Source organism: Falco cherrug, chromosome 10 (assembly GCF_023634085.1).
Source record: "Falco cherrug isolate bFalChe1 chromosome 10, bFalChe1.pri, whole genome shotgun sequence".
NCBI lineage: Eukaryota > Metazoa > Chordata > Aves > Falconiformes > Falconidae > Falco > Falco cherrug.
This window is the reverse complement of record NC_073706.1, coordinates 19,031,139-19,053,347: the sequence shown is the minus strand read 5'-3', so window position 1 is coordinate 19,053,347 and position 22,209 is coordinate 19,031,139. Positions and strand designations below refer to the sequence as shown.

Below are 22,209 nucleotides of genomic sequence, written 5' to 3'. Positions count from 1 at the left end.
CCTGCCCATGCTGACCAGCTTGTGGCTCATTGTAGATATGGCTCTTAAATGTAACACTAGTACACACAATATTCTTTAAAGTAGAGATCTGTTCCCTTAATCATATTCAGTCATGCTAGAACTATCCTCACAACCTTCTGGCAACTGCTGTACCATCTCTACCCAGGGAAGGAGCTTTCTGTGCAATTCCTGCAGGCATTGCTCTCAGTAGGTATCACTGCCACTTGTAAAAGGCAGCCCTGTCTCGGAAGAGCTCATCTTTGGTGCTAATTTGTCCCCACCTTGTGAGGCTCTGTTTGATATTGTATGTGTTAAGAGGGAGGAATACCTACCTACTCACAAGGTACTCCAAGGTATTCCCACCCTGGGAGGGCACTTTTAGAAAGTTTGGGTGTTTTTTCGTCTGTCCTGCTACTTTCTGCTGTTTCTTGCTAATGGTTGAATAAATTGTACAGGGGAGATACACAGCAACAGACCTTGCAGTCTCATTCACACTGCATGCCAGGTCCTGCAAGAGGTACTGGAGGAGAGATGGGCCCCTGTGTGTGTAGATAGAGGCAAGCAAATGCCTCCTAGCCAGCTTCAGGACATTTTGTATGGATGTAACCACATCCCCTCCTTCTCCCTGCAAGGGAAGAACAATTCCCAGATTGTGAGGAACCAAGCTCAGAAACAGAAAGAGTTCCATTTAAGGCCCTTAAAAATAGCTGGAAGAGGACTGATGAAGTTTGATCCAAGTTTTAATTGATGATTTCTGTCAAGTACAGTAAGTGCTTATAGAAAGGCGTGCTTAATGGGAACAGGAGGTTTCTGTAAGCTGCAGGGGTGATGACTCAACCCGAGGTAGAAAGCCCGTGTCCCATGTGGGACGTGCCTGTGAGGAAAGGAAGGATATGGAATTCAGGTAGGGGTGACTTGATGGGGCTGGAACCCTATCTGTTAGTCAAGTGCTATTTCAGGGGAAGTGTTTGTGTTTTATGAAGCAGCAGATGTTTAAGGGTCAGGAGCTGTATAGTTAAGCATGCTGAATATCATTTTTGATGACCCAAATTTGACAAACATGGTTATTTTAAAATGCTGTTGCTTTTTTAGTTCAGTATAGAAACACTTCGGCATCTGCAAGAAGTACAGAGAGCTTCAATAGCTCTAATAAATAGCTACAGAAAGAGGAGAAATGCAGGTATGCCGGCAAGGACAGAACATGGTCCTGTTGGTAGGAGGTGAGGAAGGACGTGCAGTACTGTGGAGGAGTACTTGCAGTTGCCTTTTTATGTGGTAGGAGGCAGAAGGCAGTTCTAGAGGACACTACTGGATGGAGTTAATCTGGCAGTGTTCACACACTGTCCTGGGCTACTTGGGTGACTCTTGGGACTTACCATGGAGATGCCCCTGTTCTCCTCTTGGTGCTCTCGAGTCAAGCTGCAGCACCCATGCTGCGCCTTTGGGACAGGCGTCTCTGGATGCCGGCACAAGGTGACCTGGTTGCCCTCTCAGGGGACAGAAGGTCCCTGCTGCAGTAGCACAGGCCAGGGGAGGAGCCCAAAATAACCTCCAAGGAAATGCTGCTGTTGGAGCTGCCATGACACGAACATTGTTTCGGTTCAGTTTTCCGGGTGGATTTTCCTAAGCAGCTCCAGCAGATGGGTCTGTGATAGCTGGCAGTCCTGGGCTATGACTTCTCAGCGGGACAGTAGGTTGGGGCTGGGACATTCCCTGGGAACATGGTGGCATTTCAGCCAGTACTGCAGGAGCGTGTCACTGGGAAGATCGGCGTGCCAGTACACATTGCTGGATTTCTGCAGAACAGCAAAGGGCTTTGTCCTGTAGTGACTCCTGCAGCCATCTACAGAGCTAAGAGCTAGAGATCGCCTTTCTTTTGGGCCTCCTGTAGCCCTAAGCAGTGAAGATGACGGTCTGGTTGCTGGGCTTTGAACAGTTATTTTGAGGGAGTTTCTGTTGGGTGAATGGTACTGTAGGACTCTAGAGGTGAGGCAGAATTTGGGGAGAGTGGCTGAAAAAGGATGCTGAGAGATAAAACCACAGATGAGTTGGGATTGCTTTGTCATACCTGGATTGTGTGAAGTTGCAAGTAGATCACTATCTCAGGCTAAGGGGAAAGGTAGGTGATTAATGTGTTGGGCTAGCAGGGCTACCTCCTGCTAATGCCTCCACAGACATCACCAGTGGTCTTGTCAAAGTGAGAAGAGAGTATTAGCACCGGTGGATCTGATTTCAGCATGGTGCTGGCCTCACATCTTTTGCTTGACAGCAACAGCAAGTAATGATCTGAACTGCAGGCGGTTGAGTGGGGACCAGGAGGAGGATTTTAGGTGATCGAGGTGGGGGTGCTGATCCAGGGATGAGGGTTTGCAGGGGGTTAGTGTGTTGGGATGTGTGGGTGCAAGTGTGCCTCAGGTGTCTGCGTGATGCTGTGAGCTTAAAGCAAATCCTGCTTGTGGATTTGGGTGGTGGGGAATAGCTGATTTCTCTCCTGGGGTGTTGGCGTGGTGTGGGTGGTCTCCTGCAGTGCGAGATCTATGTACAGCCCTTTTTCTTCAGCTATGGTTGTGTTCAGCTTGTATTTACTTGTATACCTTCTTCTGAGGCTAATGTCAGATGTGATGGGATGTTGGATTAGACTAAATCTCCTAGGTTTAGCTGGAATGTTGTCTCGCTGTAGCATTTTTCTCCCTTGCTCTTTTCTCTAAGCCTTCCCCTACAGACAGCTAATTCTCCCCTTCCCCCACATCCTGTCATACCCTAGAGCATGTCAGAAGGAATTAACGGCTGAAAAGGCCGGGGAGAGAGGCTGCTCCTCTGGAACAGTCTCTCCTTTCTGTGACCAGGGTGGCCCCCTCTGTGTGCCCCTTTTGTGTCCCATCCAATTCCCCTCCCCCTGGCCATTCAGTACATGCCGGAGGAGAGACCGGCAGCCCTGAGCCTTTCCCAGCCCTGCTCCAGCTGATGCCATCCCTCGCAGCCAAGGGGCTTCCCGCACAGATGGGGCTCCACGACCATCCTGAACCACTGCTGCAGCGCTCCCGGTCCTGCCGGCTTCTCGCTGGCAAGAGGGAGGAGGTTTGCGCTGCTGCGCTTGCTGCTGGAGGCCTTTCCTTCTCTCCCGTCTCTGTGCATCTCTGACAGCATAGCAGCATCGCCCGCTCTCACTCCCAGTCCTCCTTCCCACAATTCACATACAATCTCCTCAGAATAGGGATGATGTCACTTCCTTCCAGAGGGTGCCGGGGTGTGTGGAAGGGGGGAGTCACGACCCCTGGCTCGGTGGCTCTCAGCAGCCCAGTTGAATAAATGCGATTGCTGTCTCGGAGAGAGGGAGTTGTTCTGAAGATGGTGCCCGGCTGTGTCGGCAGGCAGTCACCACACAGTCCTTCCCTTTGCCGAGTGGGATTTTCAATGGCTGCAAGAAGAGTTTGCTGTTCCCTCCTTTGCCTGTGATGTCTGTCTCCGTGGATATGCACTTTTTCTGAAATACCCTTACGGGAGAGAAGAATGTGCAGCGGCTGGACCACATGCCATGTAAGATTTCTGCTTCCATAGATCTTTCTCTCATCCCAGGGTCAAGAGCTCTGGACTGCCTGCACACAAAGCTTGTGCCTGCATGTGCTTCCCCCTGATTTCGGTGTTGGGAGCTTGGGGCGTCGTGTACTAGGGTTCAAGTTTCAAGGTCCTGGGAATCTTTCACTGTTTGCAGCAATCTTAGGGATGGTGCAAGGGGTTCTTGCTGTTACAAAACTAGGGTCAGTGGTCTCGGGGCTCTTTGCACTCTGAACTTCCACTTTCCTCCCAGTTCCTCTGCTAGATCACATCTTCATAATTTTGAAAATGTTCTGTTACCCTGGGATGAAGCCAAAGAGTCCTTACACTGAGCGTTATACTTGTGTATTTTTGTGAGTTTTACAGTCTCAAGCCTTCTGTTGTCTCCCTTCTTTCTGAAGTGGGGGCAAGGGCCCAGACCTCGTGGTTTAGATTTTCAATAGAAAATCTTTGAAAATTAATTTGGACACTCTCTGTGGTTCACTGGGAGCCTGATAAGCGTACAGCTAGGAGTGACAGTCCCACAGTGAGTATTCTTGTGTGTGACAGTGAATGACAGGCTGCTCCACTCCATCCCCATCTGTTGCCGTGGATGAGGAATTCACATTAGATGTTTGCTGCTCTTGCTGATACCCTGCCTCTTAAACTGGCAGAGGGTGCTGAAAGCACAGGCAGAGCACAACTGCTTGTGTCTGGAGAGGTGGAAGAGTTGTGGAAAGTGCGTTGGCGGGATGCAGCCGTGAGCTGAGGGATGATGGGAACTGAGGTCTGAGCTTGGCTGGGAGGTCCTGCGGTGGCCAGAGGCAGAGTGAATTGAGATGCTGGAAGGTGTATCCGCATATACTGAGCAGGGTTAGCAATATTCAAGGTACAAGTGCTTCTTACAGGCAGGCGGGTTATTCACAGCAAGGCTAGAAGTCTCCAGATGGCCAGAGGAGTGAGCAGTTTGAAGGTAGAGCTGCGATGTACTGAGTGCTCTGATTATTATGTGCTAAGGAAGTGTGAATCCAAATGGTGTTGTAATTTCACATTTGCTTTGTTTGTGGAATAGAGTGTTTCCTTCACTCAAGTGAGTAACATACTGGAAGTGTGTCAGCCTGTTAACTATGGAATCTCCCAGAAAGCGTGAAAGACTTATGTAGGTTTTAAATACTTGGTGACTGAAATGGGTAGGAAGGTCTAGTCCACTGGCCGTGGGTGTTGGTACACGAGGGGAGACTCATCTGTTTTGAGATGTTCTGCATGGCAGGTAAGTGATGGAATAACCACACCTGACTAGTGAATAGGTTTTCATAGGACAAGGCAGCTTCTGGTTAGTGCAGCAAAAGACTGTGATACAGTCGGTGATCTGTCACAAAACCAACGCTTGGGTTACTTTGAAGCTTCTATTAGTTCAAATGTGATCGTGTCACTTCTCCCACCTTTTTTTTTTTTTTTTAATACCCAGAGCACTAAATTAGAGACATCATATACAAGTTTGATTTTGTTTGTTTGGTTGGTTTTTTGGCCTGGTGCATGAGGTGTGGCAGGTGATGTTCCCTCTGAAACGCTGTTGGAAGTTCTGATTATAATGTAAGTAACAAATGTAGACACTGATTTTTGCCCCTGTGAACCTAACAGCAAATTGTCAGGTCAGTACAAAGGACAGTTATTACTTTGGAGATGCAGCTTTGGAGTGGTATGGTCACTGCAGGTCATGGATGGAGTGCTCCGGCAGCGGTGCATGGATGTGAAGACTGGGAGGTTAGTGGTGCTAGAATAGAAGTGCTGTGATTTGGAGCAGAGATGCATCAGTTTGAGAGAACTTGGCACCCTTGAGATGGTGGCTCAGAGTGGAGAGGCACAGGCCAACGTGTGGTGTCCCCTGGTCTGTGGTAGTGCAGGAGGGTGCAGGTAAGACGTGACAGGGTTTAGGGCATGGAAGAAAGGGACAGGACAGGACTGACCGCTGCAGTCAGGAAATCACTGGTGTCTGCGGGCAGACTGCATAGACATGACCTCGGAAATAAAAGGCTGACAAAACCAAACAGACATCATGGGCGTGCGTCGTGGTTGAAGTGCGTCGTACAAGACATGCAGAAGGGAGATAGGGTGTGCTGCAGCAAGGGACTGAGCCGCTCTGATGCGGTGGACTTGGACCGGAGCAGGCTGGAGTATGTACAGCAGAACTGAAATGGTGTGGGAGAGCTGTGTTGGGAGGAGGTGTCTGGATAGCCCTGTGGAGTCTCGTGACTTGTACCACTGCTGTTTCTTTTTTTAAAAGGGTTTGTGAAGCTTCAAAAATAGGAGCACAAACAAAATGTGGGGAGGAACAGCCAGCTCCTCAATCTTCGACCTTTTAATTGTTAGTGCCTGTCAGCCAGTGTGAACACAAAGGAGATGCAGAGCTGGCAGGGTGCTTCTGTGCAACTGATGGTTGAGTGAGAGATCTCCTAGGAGCTTGCTTCTTCAGCTGTAAGTGCTTGCTGTTGGGAGCCAGTCAATAGCTTCCCCAAATGCTGCCACTAACTGCTAATGGGTATTTTGGCTTGCCGAGCCAAGTGAGGGAGGGAACTGTTGGACAACAAGAGAAGAGGCTTGGCAGCAGGTGTGCCTGTGGAAGAACATGGTAATAGGGCTGCCTTCAGAGCCGAGGCCAGCATAACCTGTGCAAAACACCTCCCAGTGACTGCTTACCAACATGCAGCCCTAACAGGATTCCAGGTAATCTTATGAACTGGAGCTGGGTGAGTGGTGATTATGTTCAGTGAGTTGTGCACCAGCTTCACCTAATACTTCTCACTCTTTAAACTATACGTTCCTCTCCTGTGCTCTCAGTCTTGAGCATGCCATGCCCCCTGGTGCTGGCACGAAGAAGCTCTGCCATCTTTGGTGTAAAATAAGGGGGCTCTCAGGTACAGAGTCCTTCTGCTGGTGTGGGGTTGTGGGGCTCTCCTGGGGGGGTTGAAGAAGAGGGTCAGCATTTGATCTGTTGTTTTTCAGGAGGTGAGTGTCGTGCCTGCTGAACTTCCTCAGACCTGCTAGCCATGCCAGGGATTGTCGTGTTCCGCCGTCGCTGGTCTGTAGGCAGCGATGACCTGGTTTTGCCAGCCGTCTTCCTCTTCCTCCTGCATACCACCTGGTAAGTGAGAAGGGCAGAATGATGGCTTAAGTTCTCCCATGAATTCTTTTTGCTATTCCTGTTTCTTGCAGCTGTTATTCTTCCTGCGCTTATACATGTGGCTGGAAGGCTTGTTTGGGGCATTTCTGACACACCAACATATTTCCAGCTTCTGTTCTTTGGATAAGTTCTATTCCAAGTTCTAGCTCCAGTTCCAAAGAGGGAGCCTGACCAGAGCTCCCTGCATCCTCCTGTGCTACCCAAGGCTATCCACTGGAGTTTGGGGCTGTGTTTCTGGACAGGGGCTCAGGAAAAACAATTGGAGTGGCAGATCCCATGGGATAATGTGACTTGACACAGATCATCAAATTGTTCTGACTGGGGTAGCAGGGCCTCTGGATGGCTTGTGGGGAGGAGATTTCCAGACCAAATTTAGTATTAATTGTAAGTAGCTGTGGGACACTGATGATCCTCAGTAGCTTTGTGAGGAGAGCAGGTGTGGGATATAACATGCAGCTTTCTTTGGCTTACTGCTGGTAACAAGCTGGTTTGTGACTGGCAGGTTTGTGATCCTCTCTGTGGTGCTCTTTGGGCTGGTGTACAACCCCAACGAGACCTGCTCGCTTAACCTGGTGGACCACGGCAGAGGCTACCTGGGCATCCTGCTCAGTTGTATGATCGCAGAGGTGGCAATCATCTGGCTCAGCATGCGAGGCAGTATCCTGTACACAGAGCCCCGGGACTCGATGCAGTATGTGCTCTATGTCAGACTGGGTAAGAGGCAGCGGCCTGAGGCCTCCTAATGACTCAGCCTCCACACTGCCATCTGCTATTGCAGAAGACTTCTCTCCCCACACCCTGACAAACACACAGCTTCTGAAAGGCATCCAGATGGCCACTTGTATGTGATATGCATCTGAATACATCACATATACTGCACCCTGTCATTGCTGTAAGACTCTCATGCAATGCCCCAAATATCTTTCTAGCAAACCTTTAACTTGTCATCCTCATTGCGATGCAGGTATATCCTTTTCCTCTAACAAAATATGCTCCCCTTCTGTCTCGCAACACAGATCTGCCACAGTGAGATGCATCTACACCTCTCCCCCACCTTTATTCCACACGTTTTCCCATGATCCAGGCATATGTCCCTGTAAATCATGGTGGTTCCGACCCAGAGGCATGTGCATGTCCTTGCCTGTCATACAGACATGTCTACACCCACCTACCTTGAGACATATACTTGACCTTTTGACTCACGTGTGATGCATCTCTCCATCCAGCAACCTGCACTTTGATACTTCACCTCCAGGCACCACGAGATAAATAGGTTTACCACGTGCTCACTGGTTCTGTCCTGTCTCTTAGAGTGCATATTTGTCTTCCTAAAACACTTCCTGTCTCTCTCACCCACCAAACTAGATCAGAAAAGAGATTGTTCCTTGATCTCTCATTCAGGGCTTCCCTTTTAGCTTGTCTTCCCTCCTCTGTTCCATTGTTTTCCAGGTACAGAAACTTGATCAGATTTTTCCATGCTGAGTGAAGATTTTAAGAGAAAAATCTTTCTGAGTCAAACCCATTCCAAACAAAGCATCTCATGTTTTTACATCTCTGTTTTTGCTGGATTGTTTTCTTGCAAAATTTGCTAAAAATACGGGTAACCTTGCTTGAAAGCTCTGTCTAGGAGACATTTCCGCCTTTGAGTGCTAAGTGCAAATCATTAACATGAATAGCAAACAAATCTTTCTCTCTAGTTTCCCAGACATGCTGCAGTCTCCCTAGGGAAGCACGTAGAGCCTGACAATTTGAGTAACACTGTTAAAACCAGACTAAATGGGGCAAGGGAGATAAAGAGAATCCAGAGAGCCATTTTCCTGCCCAAGAAACATCCACTTTTCTTCCTTGTCTGCCTTAAACTATGCATGTGTTCAGGATCTGTATTTACACTGTATCTTGGGTCTTACATTTCGTGGGGCTTTTTACTCTTAAAAGGCTTCATCAGTTCTGATGATAGAAATAGGAGTGTGACCATTGTGTGGGCAAGGTCCATGTGACTGTCCCATTTTAAGCATGTGCTGTTTAGTGCATATGAATCTAGGGAAAGGGTTCCAATATGAACCCAGGGAAGTCTTATCTGTGCTACTGCTGCTCCTGTCCTGCAGTAGGTAATCTCAGAGGGGAGGCAAGGCAAGGCAGGCAAAGCCTAGCTCAGCTTAAGAACATCAGCTGGGCTGATCAGGAACCAGGTCCAGCCCTGGTTCCTTGCCCACTGCTGTTGGGGCAGCTCTTTGCTATGTCTATGTCTCGGAACTGGTCGTTCCAGGCTAGTGAGAGTCTGTAGTAAGCCATGGATGCTGCCAACATGTAGATGAAGAGGGTGGATGGTTAGTCTGCTAGGCTGGGATGTGGGTTCCATCTCAATTCCACCAAAGGCTTGCTAGGCATTACTAAGCAAGCTATTTACCCTTTCCATACCGGATTGCCTACCTGTACTTTGGGGTTGTAATGTGTAGAGAAAGTGTGAGGATGGGCACTTCAGAGCAGTGTTTCCCAACTTACTTTGTTCTGGGGAGCCATTGTTAATCCTCAGTTTCTGGTTCATTACCAGAGTAATGTGCAAAACTGAGGAGCCAGTAAATGACTCCTTAAGGATTGCATCCTGGGAACTATTACTGGAAGGACTGCAAAGGGCAGAGGTTCTGGGAACATTTGCCAAGTGTAGTAAGCAGAATCAATCCTGAATACATGCTACTATTTATTTCATATCTTTGAATCAGACCAGCTGTCTAAGGTGGTTAAGACCTAGGTGCTGTTACATTGTGATTCACGTTACCTAAGGGAGTCTTTCCACTGTGGTGGGTGGGAGGCATGGCTATCTGATTCACGCCTCTGGTAGAGCCAAGGGCACTGACAGCTCTGCACGCATGTGTTCCTTGTGCCATTTAGTAGTTAGTGTTAAGGACACGTTATGGTTTTGGTTCATTTTCTCGAATATCATCTCCCAAAGCACTGGGGCCCACTCCTGCAGTTATTTATTCTGTGCAATTGTCCTGCTAAAGAATCTATCTTTGGGTTTCCTCTCCAGAAGATGGGGAGAGGCAGTTGTTAATCCTTAGGGAGATACTGCTACTATCCATTGTGTTCCTTTTGTTTCAGCTATCTTGGTGATTGAGTTTGTGTATGCTATTGTGGGCATCGTTTGGCTAACGCAGTACTACACTTCCTGCAATGATATCACAGCGAAGAGTGTCACTTTGGGTATGTATTTGGAATGTGGTTTGTGTGCATTTCTGTGAATACACAGACATCCTCTCGGTTTGGAGAGCTAATTCATTCATGCATGTGGGGATTGACTGTTGGAAGTGGATTGTAGCTGTAAATGTGGTGCTTGTTTTCCTGAGACATTATTGCTCAGAACAGTTGTTCTATTCATTTGTTTGTGCTGTCTGCACCGAGGCAAGAATTCATGTTCCCATGGAAGAGTCTGTCTGGGGAGTCTGTTAAGACCTGGTTCCCCTTCTTCAGTTCAAAATGGCTTTACTGTTTTCCTGAACTCCTTTTCAGTCTCAGCCAGTCTCCTGGCAGGGGTGATGCTAATGTTGCGGTCCCCCTAGACACTCAGGGAGTATTTAATGGCCTTCTGTACGGGCAATCTCCTAAAACAGGAAAACCTAGCTGTAGTTTAAAAGCCTTTCCAGACACTTTCTTTTTGCTGCAGCTGGCTGAAAGGATATTCGGGGTAACTTTCTTTGCCCTGCAGCAATGGAGAGGTGGATCTGTGTGTGGTGAAAAGCAGGAAGTGCTGTTGCCAAGACTTATGGGCAGAGCACTTGACTTCTTTCTTTGCAGGAATGGTGGTGTGCAACTGGGTTGTCATCCTGAGCGTCTGCATCACTGTCCTGTGCGTCTTCGACCCGACAGGCCGGACCTTTGTCAAACTGCGTGCCACGAAACGGAGACAACGCAACCTGAGGACATACAACCTACGGTAAAGGAGCATTTCTGGAAGGGTGCCCTGCTTTTTTTTTTTTTGGCTCTTGACGTTCTCCTTGCCTTGCTTCAGGGAGCACTCAGCTTCAGGCATTGCTTCCCTTTGAGGGTGATTTTGGAAGAATGCAGCTCAGACTGTGCTTTGTGTGGGCATCTGTATCCAAAGGAGGCGAAGCAATGCAGTATGTGGCTGGATTGTGCATTAGTCACTGGATTTGTGAATCCTTACACATCCCTCTAGCCAGCGCTGACCCCAACAGCTTGTTTGTCCGTCCTGTAGCAGTGTTTTGCCTGGTGAGAGAGGCAGTGCTTAGATTTTGCTTGGATTGAGGCAGCATCTTCTTCCAAAGCCCCTTTATTCCTTTATTTTTGTCTTCAAAATATGACCTTTGACCTGTGGCTCCTTGTGTTTGGTCTTGGCCAAGAAGCAGTTTCTTTTGTGTTAGCAGTCAGATCTTTTAATGAAGAATTGATTACATCTCTGAGCTACCCAGATGGGGATATGAAAGCTTTGTTCACCAAGCAAGGCATTTTTCAGAAGTTTTTTTCTCTAGTAGAGGGACAACACAAACAGGCTTTGTTTTCTTATGCACTCTTGACATCTGTAACTGTCAGCAAGGAATGTGGCGTGGTAGGACTTGAGGGCATTAGGTTTTGAATGCTAAAAATTGCGGATTTTTAAAGAATACTCTGCAAATCTTGCATTTCTCATTGGGAACGTATATTCAAGAAAGTGTTTTGAATACATACTCTTCCAATGTCTTGAAATGGGATCCTTCAGGCTGTCTTTTTGAAGAAAACTCAGACTTTTCTAAGTACCACACAAGCAAGTTTTGTTTGAAGGAACCTGTTCTTTATTGCAGAATGCAGGACATCCTTCCTGTCCTTTCCAATATGTTACTAACACTAGTCTGGAATATCTGGAGTTAGTGCCCTGATTGCCGCATTCTGATCAGGACATTTCCAGGGAGAGATCAGGATGGGAAACTGTGGCAATACTGTGGATCTGGTACCCCACACCACATCAAAACTGTTTGGCTCAGTGCATTATTTTTTCCAAAGGGAAACAGAGTGCCACAGATTGCAAAGCTTTTTGCTAGAGAACTTAATTTTTGAGTTGGTTTTGATTTACTTTTATCTGCCCTCTGAGGAGTTTTGACATCCCAGACAACTGAGTGAAGGTATTTGTCCCTTGGGCCGTGGCCACCATCCCTGGAAGTATTTAAAAGACGTGTAGATGTGGCACTTAGGGACATGGTTTAGTGGTGGACTTGACAGTAGCGGGTTAGTTGTTGAACTCAATGATCTTAAAGGTCTTTTTCAGCCTAAATGATTCTATGACTTTTGGAGAGCTTGTGCTTGCTGTTTGCTGATTTCCACTCTAGAAAAGGAGTGTTAACAAGCACAATGCTGTGGGCTATAATATGAAAGGGAAGCATAAAATGTTACTGGTGTTTACTACTAAAGCAATGGTTTGCAAAGAATATATTTTGAAATTCTTCTCCTGCTTAAAGCAGTCCTTTCCAAAGAAAAATTATGAAATTCTCTGCCTGTTTCTGGATTGTGAATCCTGTAAGATGCTGAGGGCCAGCCAATCATATTGAAATCCCTCAGCCTACAGTGATACACATCTTCTGATGTACAGCAGTAATTTGACCTTTGTATTACACTTAACCTGAGCCTATTTCTTCTGTCTTAATGAAAATAACCTTGATTTGATTGTCACATTAAGGAGATATGCAGCTGGCTTCCTTGTTGTGGTACTGTGTTGTAGCTATCGGACTCTGTTACACAGCGGCTTTCCCTTACCAGTGGCATCGTGATGTGTGTGGGCTTCTATGTTCTTGCAGAGCTGAGAAAACAAGACAACAAAAGTCTCAGCTAATTGTGCTGAGGCTTTTCTAAGAAACTTGCTTTGGAGCTCATACTAAATATGTGGAAGTTCAGTGTGAGGAAGAAAGAATTTAGGAAAAGTTGGAGTGAAAATAGCTCAGAGCGCACTTGCTTGTTCAACCCCCGCGGTGAAGTTCTTTGCATTGCTGCGCAAGTTCTTTGGCATTTGGTGGAGCAAGCAGAGTACTGCCAGCTCTGTCTTAGGACAATCGTATTCCCATTCCTCTTTTGGAGTCTTCCTTGGAGGTTATGGATAGTTATTTTAAAATGTTCAGGCATGAGTTGATGGATTGCCCTGCAGGATCTGGTCCTTCTGTTGCAGGCAAATACTCCTTTACCAGCATCTTTTTCTTCCAGGTGCAGCCCACTTTCTGTGCCTGGGCTTTTCCTCATGTGATCACCTGCTAGAAATTAGGTGGTCTTTTCTGATATGCCTGACCTGTGTTGAGTTAGTCTGTGTTCACATTAAAAAAAGCTCCTGTATTAGAGGAGCTGTGGACTTTATGGAGGTACAGAATCAGTCACCCGCTTTGACATCACTAAGCCCAACTTGATCTAAGGGTTGTTAGTAGGTATGCCGGTCAAAAATAAGGGACTGTCACCCTGCAAAATGTAATAACTAGGACAAGCTCACAACAGTGGAGTGTACTCAGCTATAGTTAATTTTAAATAAGGTTGTCCAATTAGCTAATTTGGAAGCTGAAACTGAAATGTCATATAAACGAAATGTGGGTTGAGCTAAACCTTCTCTATTCAGTCCTTTTAAAACTTTCTAAATGGAAGGAGAACCTTTAGCTTGCTTTTTTTGTTTTTGATGACTGTTATGCACGATGCTTGAATAAAGAGTACAAATCGTTTCAGTTTAGAGACTGTATTATGTTTAATAAATATATTTTTCCAAATAAGCTATTTGCTGGCGGGAAAAAAATTGCACAGCTCCTCTCATACTAAGTGCTCGGGGTCTCTTGTACCATTCCCACCCTCTCGCCATGAGGTAGTTTTCCTACTGAGTGGTAGTACATCCTCTAGCATGTGATGCAGCTGCCAGGTTGCCAGTAGACCTTCCTTCCATCTGCAGCACCCCGTGGTCTTCCATGTGCTTCCAGCGGGCACATAGATCAACAGTAGCTTCGTTACAGCCATCCCATTCAGATGAGATACCATGTTTATAAGTAGACATCATCCTGACCAGAACAGACCTTCCTGTTCTATAAATTGAGCAGAGTTGTTAATCTGTATGTGGTCTCCTTGTCTCTGGTAGTCCAGGGTAAAGATAAGAATATGGTTTAGCACAGGTTTTTACCATTGGTGGTGTAGGCTGTGTGACTTTGTATTGGATCCCACCATTTGTTTGCAGTCACGTTCTCCTGCCTGTCCTCATGTGCACACTCTACCCTTTATTTACAGACACCGCCTGGAAGAAGGGCAAGCCAGCAGCTGGACTCGCAGACTTAAAGTTTTTCTTTGCTGCACACGGACAAAAGACTCTCAATCGGTAGGTACCAAACATCTCCTGTCAGAGCACAAGCTACGTGTATGGCTGGCGACGCGTGGGACTTGGCAGAGTGTCGCAGTGTGGGGCTCCTGCTCTCGAGCCTGGACGACACGTGTCTCCTTTCACTGTGAGTGTTCTTTGAGATCTGGCGGCACAAGGAGTCTAATGAGTGTCAACAGTAGTGCATGCAAGGGACTGAAAGTCCTGTCCAAGAAGCAGTGAGCTGAGCGACCCTCAAAATGACAAGGCTTGAAATTTTGCTCATGCTGGTTCCTTTTCCTTCCTTTCAGCCCAGGCAGCCTGAATGAGCACTTGCATTTCTGCAGGAGGGTACCTGGGTATGCCATGTGGCAGCAGAACCTGATGTTTCCCTCTAGGTGTAGATGTAACATCACTGAGTAGGGCAGCTATCTTTTCAAAATAGCTAGTCTTAACCCTCGGGTTTTGAGTACTGTAGGACTTTCTCTGAAGGTAGAGTTAGCAGCACTGAAAAGCAATGTTGTCAGAATTAAAATCTTCTCTAGAAGCTGTTCTTTATCTCACTGTTGCTTGAATTGGGATAATAATTTTAAGTGAGGATATCAGTGGAAGAAATACACATTTTCACTATGGTTTGGCTCAATATTTGACAGCACTTTGTGATCAGCTTCAGTTTCCCTTTATCAGCCAGTTTACTTAGGCAGTTTCTCCTATTGTTTGCATCAGTCTCATATATTTTAGAAGGAGAGACACCTCTTTGGAAATGGGAAAATGTAAACCTGTCAGAATCGCCAAAAGAACACTTCTGGATTACTAGCAGTCAAAACCTACTACTTAATCCATAGATTCACATGAAGATCATCAGTTTAAAGTTTTCACGTGCTACAGCTGGGATTTTCCCTTGCTGTTATCTATCCAGCAGGGAAGGGTAAGGGGCTTGATAACATCGATTCCCCAAAAGTCAGCAGTCCATTCTTACTGGAAGCAGCAGGAGCAGGTTTGTGCCTGAGGGTGGTATGCAGCAGGGCTCCTGAGGACCTGGTGGAGAGGTGGGTACTAAGGTGAAAAATTTTGCTGATGACTCGTAATATTTAAGTTGGTCAGAATTATGAGTATCTGAGAATTCTTGAAAGACAAATCAGAACCAGGGATTTGTTATCAAAGATAGAAGAAAGTCATCAAGATGAGGTGATGCATGTGTTACCTGAAGAAAAATTACTTGCATGCACTGGACTCTGAATTAGTTACAACCTCTCAGGAAAAGAGCTAGGAGTTATCAAGGACACTTCAACAAAGACATCGGTGCACAGCAGTGGCCAAAAAATCAGGAAAGTGTTTAGCTTCAGTAGAAGGGCATAAAGATGACACGGAAAGCACCGAGGGACCAACCACATCGGCGATGTCCTCACTAAATATAGCCTGGTGTTTGGTCTCCTCAAAAACACAGCAGAAAAAGGAACATATTGGAGGGGATATGAACTTACAGAGGAAGAGAAATGAGACTGGGATTTTTAACCTCAAAAAGGGAAAGGTGTAATAAGATGAAGAGCTGTGTAAGAATAATGGAGAGTCAAGTGAAGGCTACCTGAACATTTGTTCATCACAGATGGCAACCAGTATGAATTAGATTAAAAGGGTTTGTTAGTAAGTGCGCTGTAGTTATCCGCAGGGTGTAGTTTCCAAAGTGTGGATGGCTGCAGGAATTGTCATAGCCCTTTTGCAGAAATCCAGCAATGTGTACTGGCACGCCGATCTTCCCAGTGGCACGCTCCTGCAGTACTGGCTGAAATGCCACCATGTTCCCAGGGAATGTCCCAGCCCCAACCTACTGTCCCGCTGAGAAGTCATAGCCCAGGACTGCCAGCTATCACAGACCCATCTGCTGGAGCTGCTTAGGAAAATCCACCCGGAAAACTGAACTGAAACAATGTTCGTGTCATGGCAGCTCCAACAGCAGCATTTCCTTGGAGGTTATTTTGGGCTCCTCCCCTGGCCTGTGCTACCGCAGCAGGGACACCTTCTGTCCCCTGAGAGGGCAACCAGGTCACCTTGTGCCGGCATCCAGAGACGCCTGTCCCAAAGGCGCAGCATGGGTGCTGCAGCTTGGCTCGAGAGCCCTGACAGGCATCTGAATGGCCTGGTTTCTGAACAACTCTATTTTATTCAGGAATGCAAAATATCTCACTTTGTGTCAAGCTTTTTAATAAACTTTTCATTCTGCAGTGACTCTTTCAAATTTTTTATTTTTTTTTTTTTAGTTCAGGATAAAAGCAGATACCAGAATCTTCAAATTCCTTGTGCTATTGAATTTCCATTTTACATTCAGCTTGAGCAATTTCCAGGCTCTTTTCTGTAAAGAAACAAGCTCTGACTTTGTGTGTCCTGGCATGACAGCGTGTGGAATGAATGCATATGCAATGGATCAGAAATAAATCCGATGCTGTCCCTCCCAGTCCTCATGGAAAAAAATGTTTTAGCAGAGGATTATTGCCCTCTGGGCTGGAAAATAGTTCTGCAGAGTGGACGTGGCATTGGGGCAAGAATCTGTTCTTATGGGTCTGGAGTGAAGTCTGAATTGCTAAGTCTCCCCCAACTCTGTCAGCCTCAGGGCCTTCAGGGTTTGTAGCAGAGCACTACAATCAGCCCTAAAGTATAATATCAGGGGCTCCAGCAAACACTCTTCCTTCCGAACAGAATGTGCATGTTGAACTTCCATTATGGCCTTTTACTTTGGTCAGAGTATTAAGGGGTGTTGCTGTCACTTTGGGTTAATGGGAGTTTGTCGTATTTTACTTCAAGGCTGTTTGCCTTTCTTGTGTGCTTATGAGAACTGTGGTAGGATTTATAGGGTCAGTACTTCAAGGGTACTGCAGTTGTAATGTTGGAGAGGTTACTGCCAGTCCATTTGCTCTTCAAAGGCACAGCTGGCATGGAAACCTGCACAGTGTGCACCTGAAGCCCCATTCTTAATGGTGATTTAAGTTACTTTTGTAGGCAAGTGAAAAATGATAGAAAGTAATCTTGCACTCCAGGAGTTTGTCAGAGATGAAAGAATGTAGGTCACTTCCTGCAAGACTGCTAGGGAGAAAAGGGATTTACTTTCTTGTTGGTCAAAGAAGAGAGATGGAGAGATCCTGTCCTGAAGTCTGTCTTCAAGTGCACGGCTCTGGCATTCTATGAAGACGGCAATCACATGGCTTTAGGTGCTGAGCAAAGGATGCTATGAAAACACAGGCTAAAAGTTCAGGATAAGGTTGTGACAGACCTTGGTAGGAAAGGTTATTGATGGCAGGAGTCAAAATACTGACCGCTGGTGTACTACAGCACTTGCTCTGTCCCACGTTTTCATGATCCAGCCTCTGGGTCACCCTTGTCTTTAAGCTTGCTGGTCTGAGTGATGGTCAGGCCAGCGTTGTCTCACAGTCAAGCCCACCTCCAATCTCCCAAACGGTTCTTGCTTAAGATCTTGTGTGGGATTTAGTTTGTAGTACTGACCAAAATGGGAAATAACATTTCTTCTCAAAATACCTTTGTCACTCTGCTTCAGAGCTTTTGCTTGATCCCCTCAGATCACTTCCATTTCTGTCCCTCCTGTGGTGTGGGTTTTTTTTTTTTGTTTTTTTTTAGTTTGGTCACCTTCTCTTCTGGGAACTCTACATTTAATGACTCTAATCTCTTTTCAGGTTTTCCTTTTTAGGCCCTCTTGCTTGGGTGTAGTCCAAGATAAACCTGGAAAAGCCTGGTAAATTGGTCTGCTCCTTCAGTACCTGTGTAACACCTGCTTGTTGTAATTAACTCTTTGAAGTCACCTGGCAATGAGTCTGATGGTGAACAATGAGCAGCTTCTTTAGCTGTTCAGTGGCAGGATTGAGAAGTTGCCACTTTCTCTGTGATCTTTCTGCCAGGGACTGTGAGGTCTGGGTTAAGGATGACACACTGATCCCAGGACAGAGTTACAGAATTGAAGAGCCTGTTAAATAGGAAAAAATCAGTACTTGCTCTTTTTTTTTTTTTTCCCCCCATTAGCCTCTGTTCAAATGAAGTTGCTTTTGAGGAAAAAAGATGACTCTGAGGTAACATTGGATTGGTTCTCATCCTACTTCCTCTGTCTTTTTTATAATGTAGAGATGAAAACATTTCTCTCCCTTTGTGTCTGCCTGGTCTGTTTTGATGTTGAGGTGGTCTGCTTGCCCACACATAAGCACTGAGCATAGTACAGATTTGGTCTTGGCTGAGGCCTCTGAATGTGATTATGTAAAATAAATGAGAGAGATTAATATGATTAGACCAGATATGGTGTTCCCTGAAGGAATCTCATGGATGTTTTGGAGAGAGAGCTACAGAAATGAGGCCATTGCTGCCGCATTGGTTCTCATTCAGTGTCCTGTTTTGAGGCTCCCCACACCCAAACTCCTCCTCCTAAACTCTTCTCTCCCTGGATTTTGCAGGACGCCTACTCTGAAATCGCCTACCTTTTTGCTGAGTTTTTCCGAGACCTTGACATCGTCCCATCTGACATCATTGCAGGCCTGGTTCTTCTGCGCCAACGGCAGCGGGCAAAGCGCAATGCTGTGCTGGATGAGGTGGGTGGAGGGGGTGCGTTGCAGTGTGTGGAGGCAGTGGGCATCTCCCTTGGCCTCTGACTTACCTGCTGCTCTTGTGACTCACTGTGTGAGAACTGCATGACTCTGCCCGTCTTGTTTCTGTTGTGTGATGGGCTACTGCCAGTCACTGAGCTATAAAATAAAACCACTTAACTCCTTCAGCAGCTTTTTATGAGGCTCCCAAAGGGCCCAGCTGACACAGAGTCAAGCTTGTGAAACCTGTCGTCTCTTCTAGGCAGGTGATACATACAGATTTAGCTCTTGACCCCAAATGGGCAACTGCCTTGAGGGAGGTGGCAGGTACTTAAAAGTGGATGGGAAGATTGCTCCACCTGTACAGTGATGTGGAGAAGACTCCAGCATCTAGGTAAAGCTGCAGGAGGAATTTTAGGGAAAAATTCCTAAATTCCCAAGCCATTACTGGCATTGAGACTTGTGGGTTGTCATCCCAGTAGAAAATTGTTTTGGTTTCCTGCTCCTGCCCCCTTTCCTTGAGGTGGGGTTCAGACAGCAGTGATCAGATCAGGCAGAAACAAGAACAGCAAAATTGGAACTAGTGGAGGAGACTGGTTGGGATACTTGAAAGCGTCTTGTCCCAGGTTACACAGTGCTTTCTGTTTCTCATGCATAAATTTTGTCTTGGTGACACAGAGAATTTTTATATATGTTTGTGACTTACAGGCAAACAATGACATTTTAGCTTTTCTATCTGGGATGCCAGTGACCAGGAACACAAAGTATCTGGATCTGAAAAATGTGGTAAGTCACTGGACTGTGATCTTGCAAACTCACCACGCTTCCCTGTGTAGCCTGTTTTCTTTTTCTCAGTGGCTTCTCTTATTCCTTTCTCCCCTCTCTGGAATAATCAAAGAAATTAAAGATGAGTACAACATAATAACCACACTTGCTTTCTGGAGGCTTTTTGTCTTCAGATGACTTTTAAAGCATTATCTATCTCTGTCCTCCACTTTGGGGGATGTGGTAGTATTTCCAATCAGATGGGAGAAGGCAATGTGAGGTTTCTTCAAAGCCAGAGGTATGAGATGAGTGCTGCATCCAGGAGTGTCGTGCAGAGCTCCATATGGAATTACCACCAGCAGAGCTCGTGGAGCCCTGCCTGCTGGGTTCCATCTTGATAAGGGCAGGGAACTGCCTGGAATGAGATGGAGCCTTCCTCCCTGGGGCTGCTTCTCAGCAGTTCTCAGGATGGAAGTGGCTGCAGCCTGTTCTGTTCTATGTGAATTAAGCTTGGCTTTCCTTCTGGCATGCTGCTATTGCAGCCCTTCATTGGGCAAACTGTATTCACCTTCCTTGATTAGACGATATTGCTGCAAGAGAGGCAAGACTGACCCAATCCCAGCATCTCTGATCAAGTGATTCTGTGATTAACCTGCTTCTGGCTGTGCTGTACTGCATTGTGTTTAATGCTAACATCCTGCTGGTGCTAAGCCTGTGTTGTCTCCTGAATAGGTGTGTGTGGGGAGAGATGTCAGCAGAGCTTATAGAAGACAGCACCAAGGCATGTGGCCCCAAACTGGCTCTATGGTCCTCTCTGAGCATCTTATGGCCTGTGACACTGTGGAAGCAGTATATTTAGAGAGCTGATCTTCTTGGGGCTTAAACCAGTTTTCTCCTTTACTAGGGTAGGGTGGAGCAAAGGCCACAAGGGATGGCCTGCCTTTGCAGCAGGGTGTTTGCACAGAGGAGAACTTCTGTAGAACTAACTTCCATTTTTTTTAAACAGTTAGCAGGGCCCCTCCACTCGGGGAAAATAGGCATGGCTATACTGAGCTGTTCTTGGGAAGGGGAGGACATTGCCCAGCATAACCAGCTTGCTGTCCTGCAATCACCTGGAAATGCTGGCAGTGCTGTTCTGGTGGTGCTGAGAGAGAAGGCTGATGCTCAGAAAAAAAGGGTGCACATGTCTGACTGATGGAAAAAGGGAAATGGTAGAAAAACTCACTCTCTAAAAGCAAATAAGGCCTTTAGTGAGTCTCTTGTCTCTTTCAGCAAGAGATGCAGCGGTACAAAGAGGTGTGTTACTACATGCTGTTTGCCCTGGCTGCCTATGGCTGGCCCATATACCTGATGAGGAAGCCCACATGTGGACTCTGTCGCCTGGCCAGATCCTGCTCGTGAGTGGCCATCCTGTCTATCACTCTGCCTTCTTTTCTTCCCTTTTCTCTCCTGTTTTTTCCTAGATTTAGAAATATGTTTTTTCATCAGTTTGCTCTCCATCACCTCTCTATTTCTTCCTTTTATCTTCTGCTTTTTTCCTTTTTTTCCTTCTCATGCTTTTTCTTTCCATCTCTCGTTAACTCTGTGCCTTCATACTTCAACATCTTTCTCCTTGATCTCTTCCTTACAGTTGCTTATCTGCTTACCTTGTTAAACAAACCAGGCTGTCCTATGTTCTGTCCTCTCTGGCACGCTAAGGATCATGCCAGTCCTGTGCAGTTTGAACAGCCAGCGGAGAGAACTCATCTGGCACCAGACTGCTTTCACACTGAGTCAAAAAGCTGTCTTGGAGCTCAGGAATCAGATTTATCAGCAAGCCCAGATATACAGGAGTTGACATTTGGGTCTTTATTAAAGCATTGGCAAAACTTGGCCAGAGTTTGTGCTGTGTTCTCTATGACTAATTGGGGTTTTTTCTGCCATGCTGTATAGTGCTCACCTCATGGAGGCATTGCTGTAGTTCAGTTCAAGATTGCATTGTTTTAAATGTTTGCTTTCAGCTGCCATAATGCTGTCATCGGATTCTCTTTGGGGTTGAGCTTTTTGCACTTACGCAGGCAACTTCTGTGCTGAAGCTATTAGGAGGAACATATTTCCTTTTGAGTACTTTTATTTGTGAAGTGTCTCATAAGGGAAAGAAGGAAAAGAATCTGTGCTTCTGTGTTTGTTCTAGAATTATTCTAGACCTGTGTTCTTTTTTTTGTTATAAATAGATCTAGATCTCAGTAAATTCTAGCTGCTTTGGGTGTTGAAGCTATGTAGGACTGCGCTATGAAGTGCAGTATCCCTTGAGGAGGGATCCCAGCCCCATCATGCATTGATTCCTTGGGGACTGGTTACACTGGAGCTCTCTCTGGTGCTCAGAAGGAAAACTGCATCTGATCCCGGGGCCCTTTTTTGAGGCTGAAACACAAGTTGTGTGCTGTTTTGTGCAAGAGCTCCTACAAGTGAAAGAAATCACTGTTGTTGAGATGAGGCCAGTGTGGCATGCAAGGTCTGTCTTTCCCTTATCTCTAGGCATTCCACCCTAAAACTGGTCACTTCCACGTTCTGCTTTTCCTCAAAGCTATTTTTTTTTCTTCAGCAGATGTTGCTGTCTCTGTCCTTCACGGCCCCGCTATGCACCTAGTGTCACCATTGAAGAGGATAATTGCTGTGGCTGCAATGCCATCGCCATCCGGCGCCACTTCTTGGATGAGAATATGACCTCGGTGGACATTGTTTACACATCTTGCCATGATGCAGTAAGGAGAATCTGCAACTCCCTTCACATTTGGGGGCTGTTTCTAAGGCTCTTCCTAATGGGATTCACATACTTCCAGGCATAGTGATACAAAAAAGGAAACTTAAGC

General features: G+C 46.3%; 1 protein-coding gene across 11 annotated transcripts in view; it reads left to right on the top strand.

Annotated features, from left to right (window-relative positions):
• DAGLA (diacylglycerol lipase alpha) overlaps positions 1-22,209 on the top strand; it is a 64,844-nt gene that overhangs the window by 25,129 nt on the left and 17,506 nt on the right. For 6 of the 11 annotated variants that reach the window (XM_055721819.1, XM_055721821.1, XM_055721817.1 and 3 more), the window contains 9 exons: positions 6,538-6,676; positions 7,218-7,429; positions 9,815-9,916; positions 10,508-10,646; positions 13,949-14,036; positions 18,464-18,598; positions 19,301-19,378; positions 20,630-20,754; positions 21,942-22,101. In XM_055721819.1, coding sequence (XP_055577794.1) covers positions 6,582-6,676; positions 7,218-7,429; positions 9,815-9,916; positions 10,508-10,646; positions 13,949-14,036; positions 18,464-18,598; positions 19,301-19,378; positions 20,630-20,754; positions 21,942-22,101 — 1,134 coding nt within the window. In that variant the 5' untranslated portion in view covers positions 6,538-6,581. Of the gene's footprint in view, positions 1-3,019; positions 3,538-6,537; positions 6,677-7,217; positions 7,430-9,814; positions 9,917-10,507; positions 10,647-13,948; positions 14,037-18,463; positions 18,599-19,300; positions 19,379-20,629; positions 20,755-21,941; positions 22,102-22,209 lie in introns of those variants that run through there. The other 5 variants (XM_055721823.1, XM_055721822.1, XM_027804128.2 and 2 more) reach the window with 4 other exon arrangements.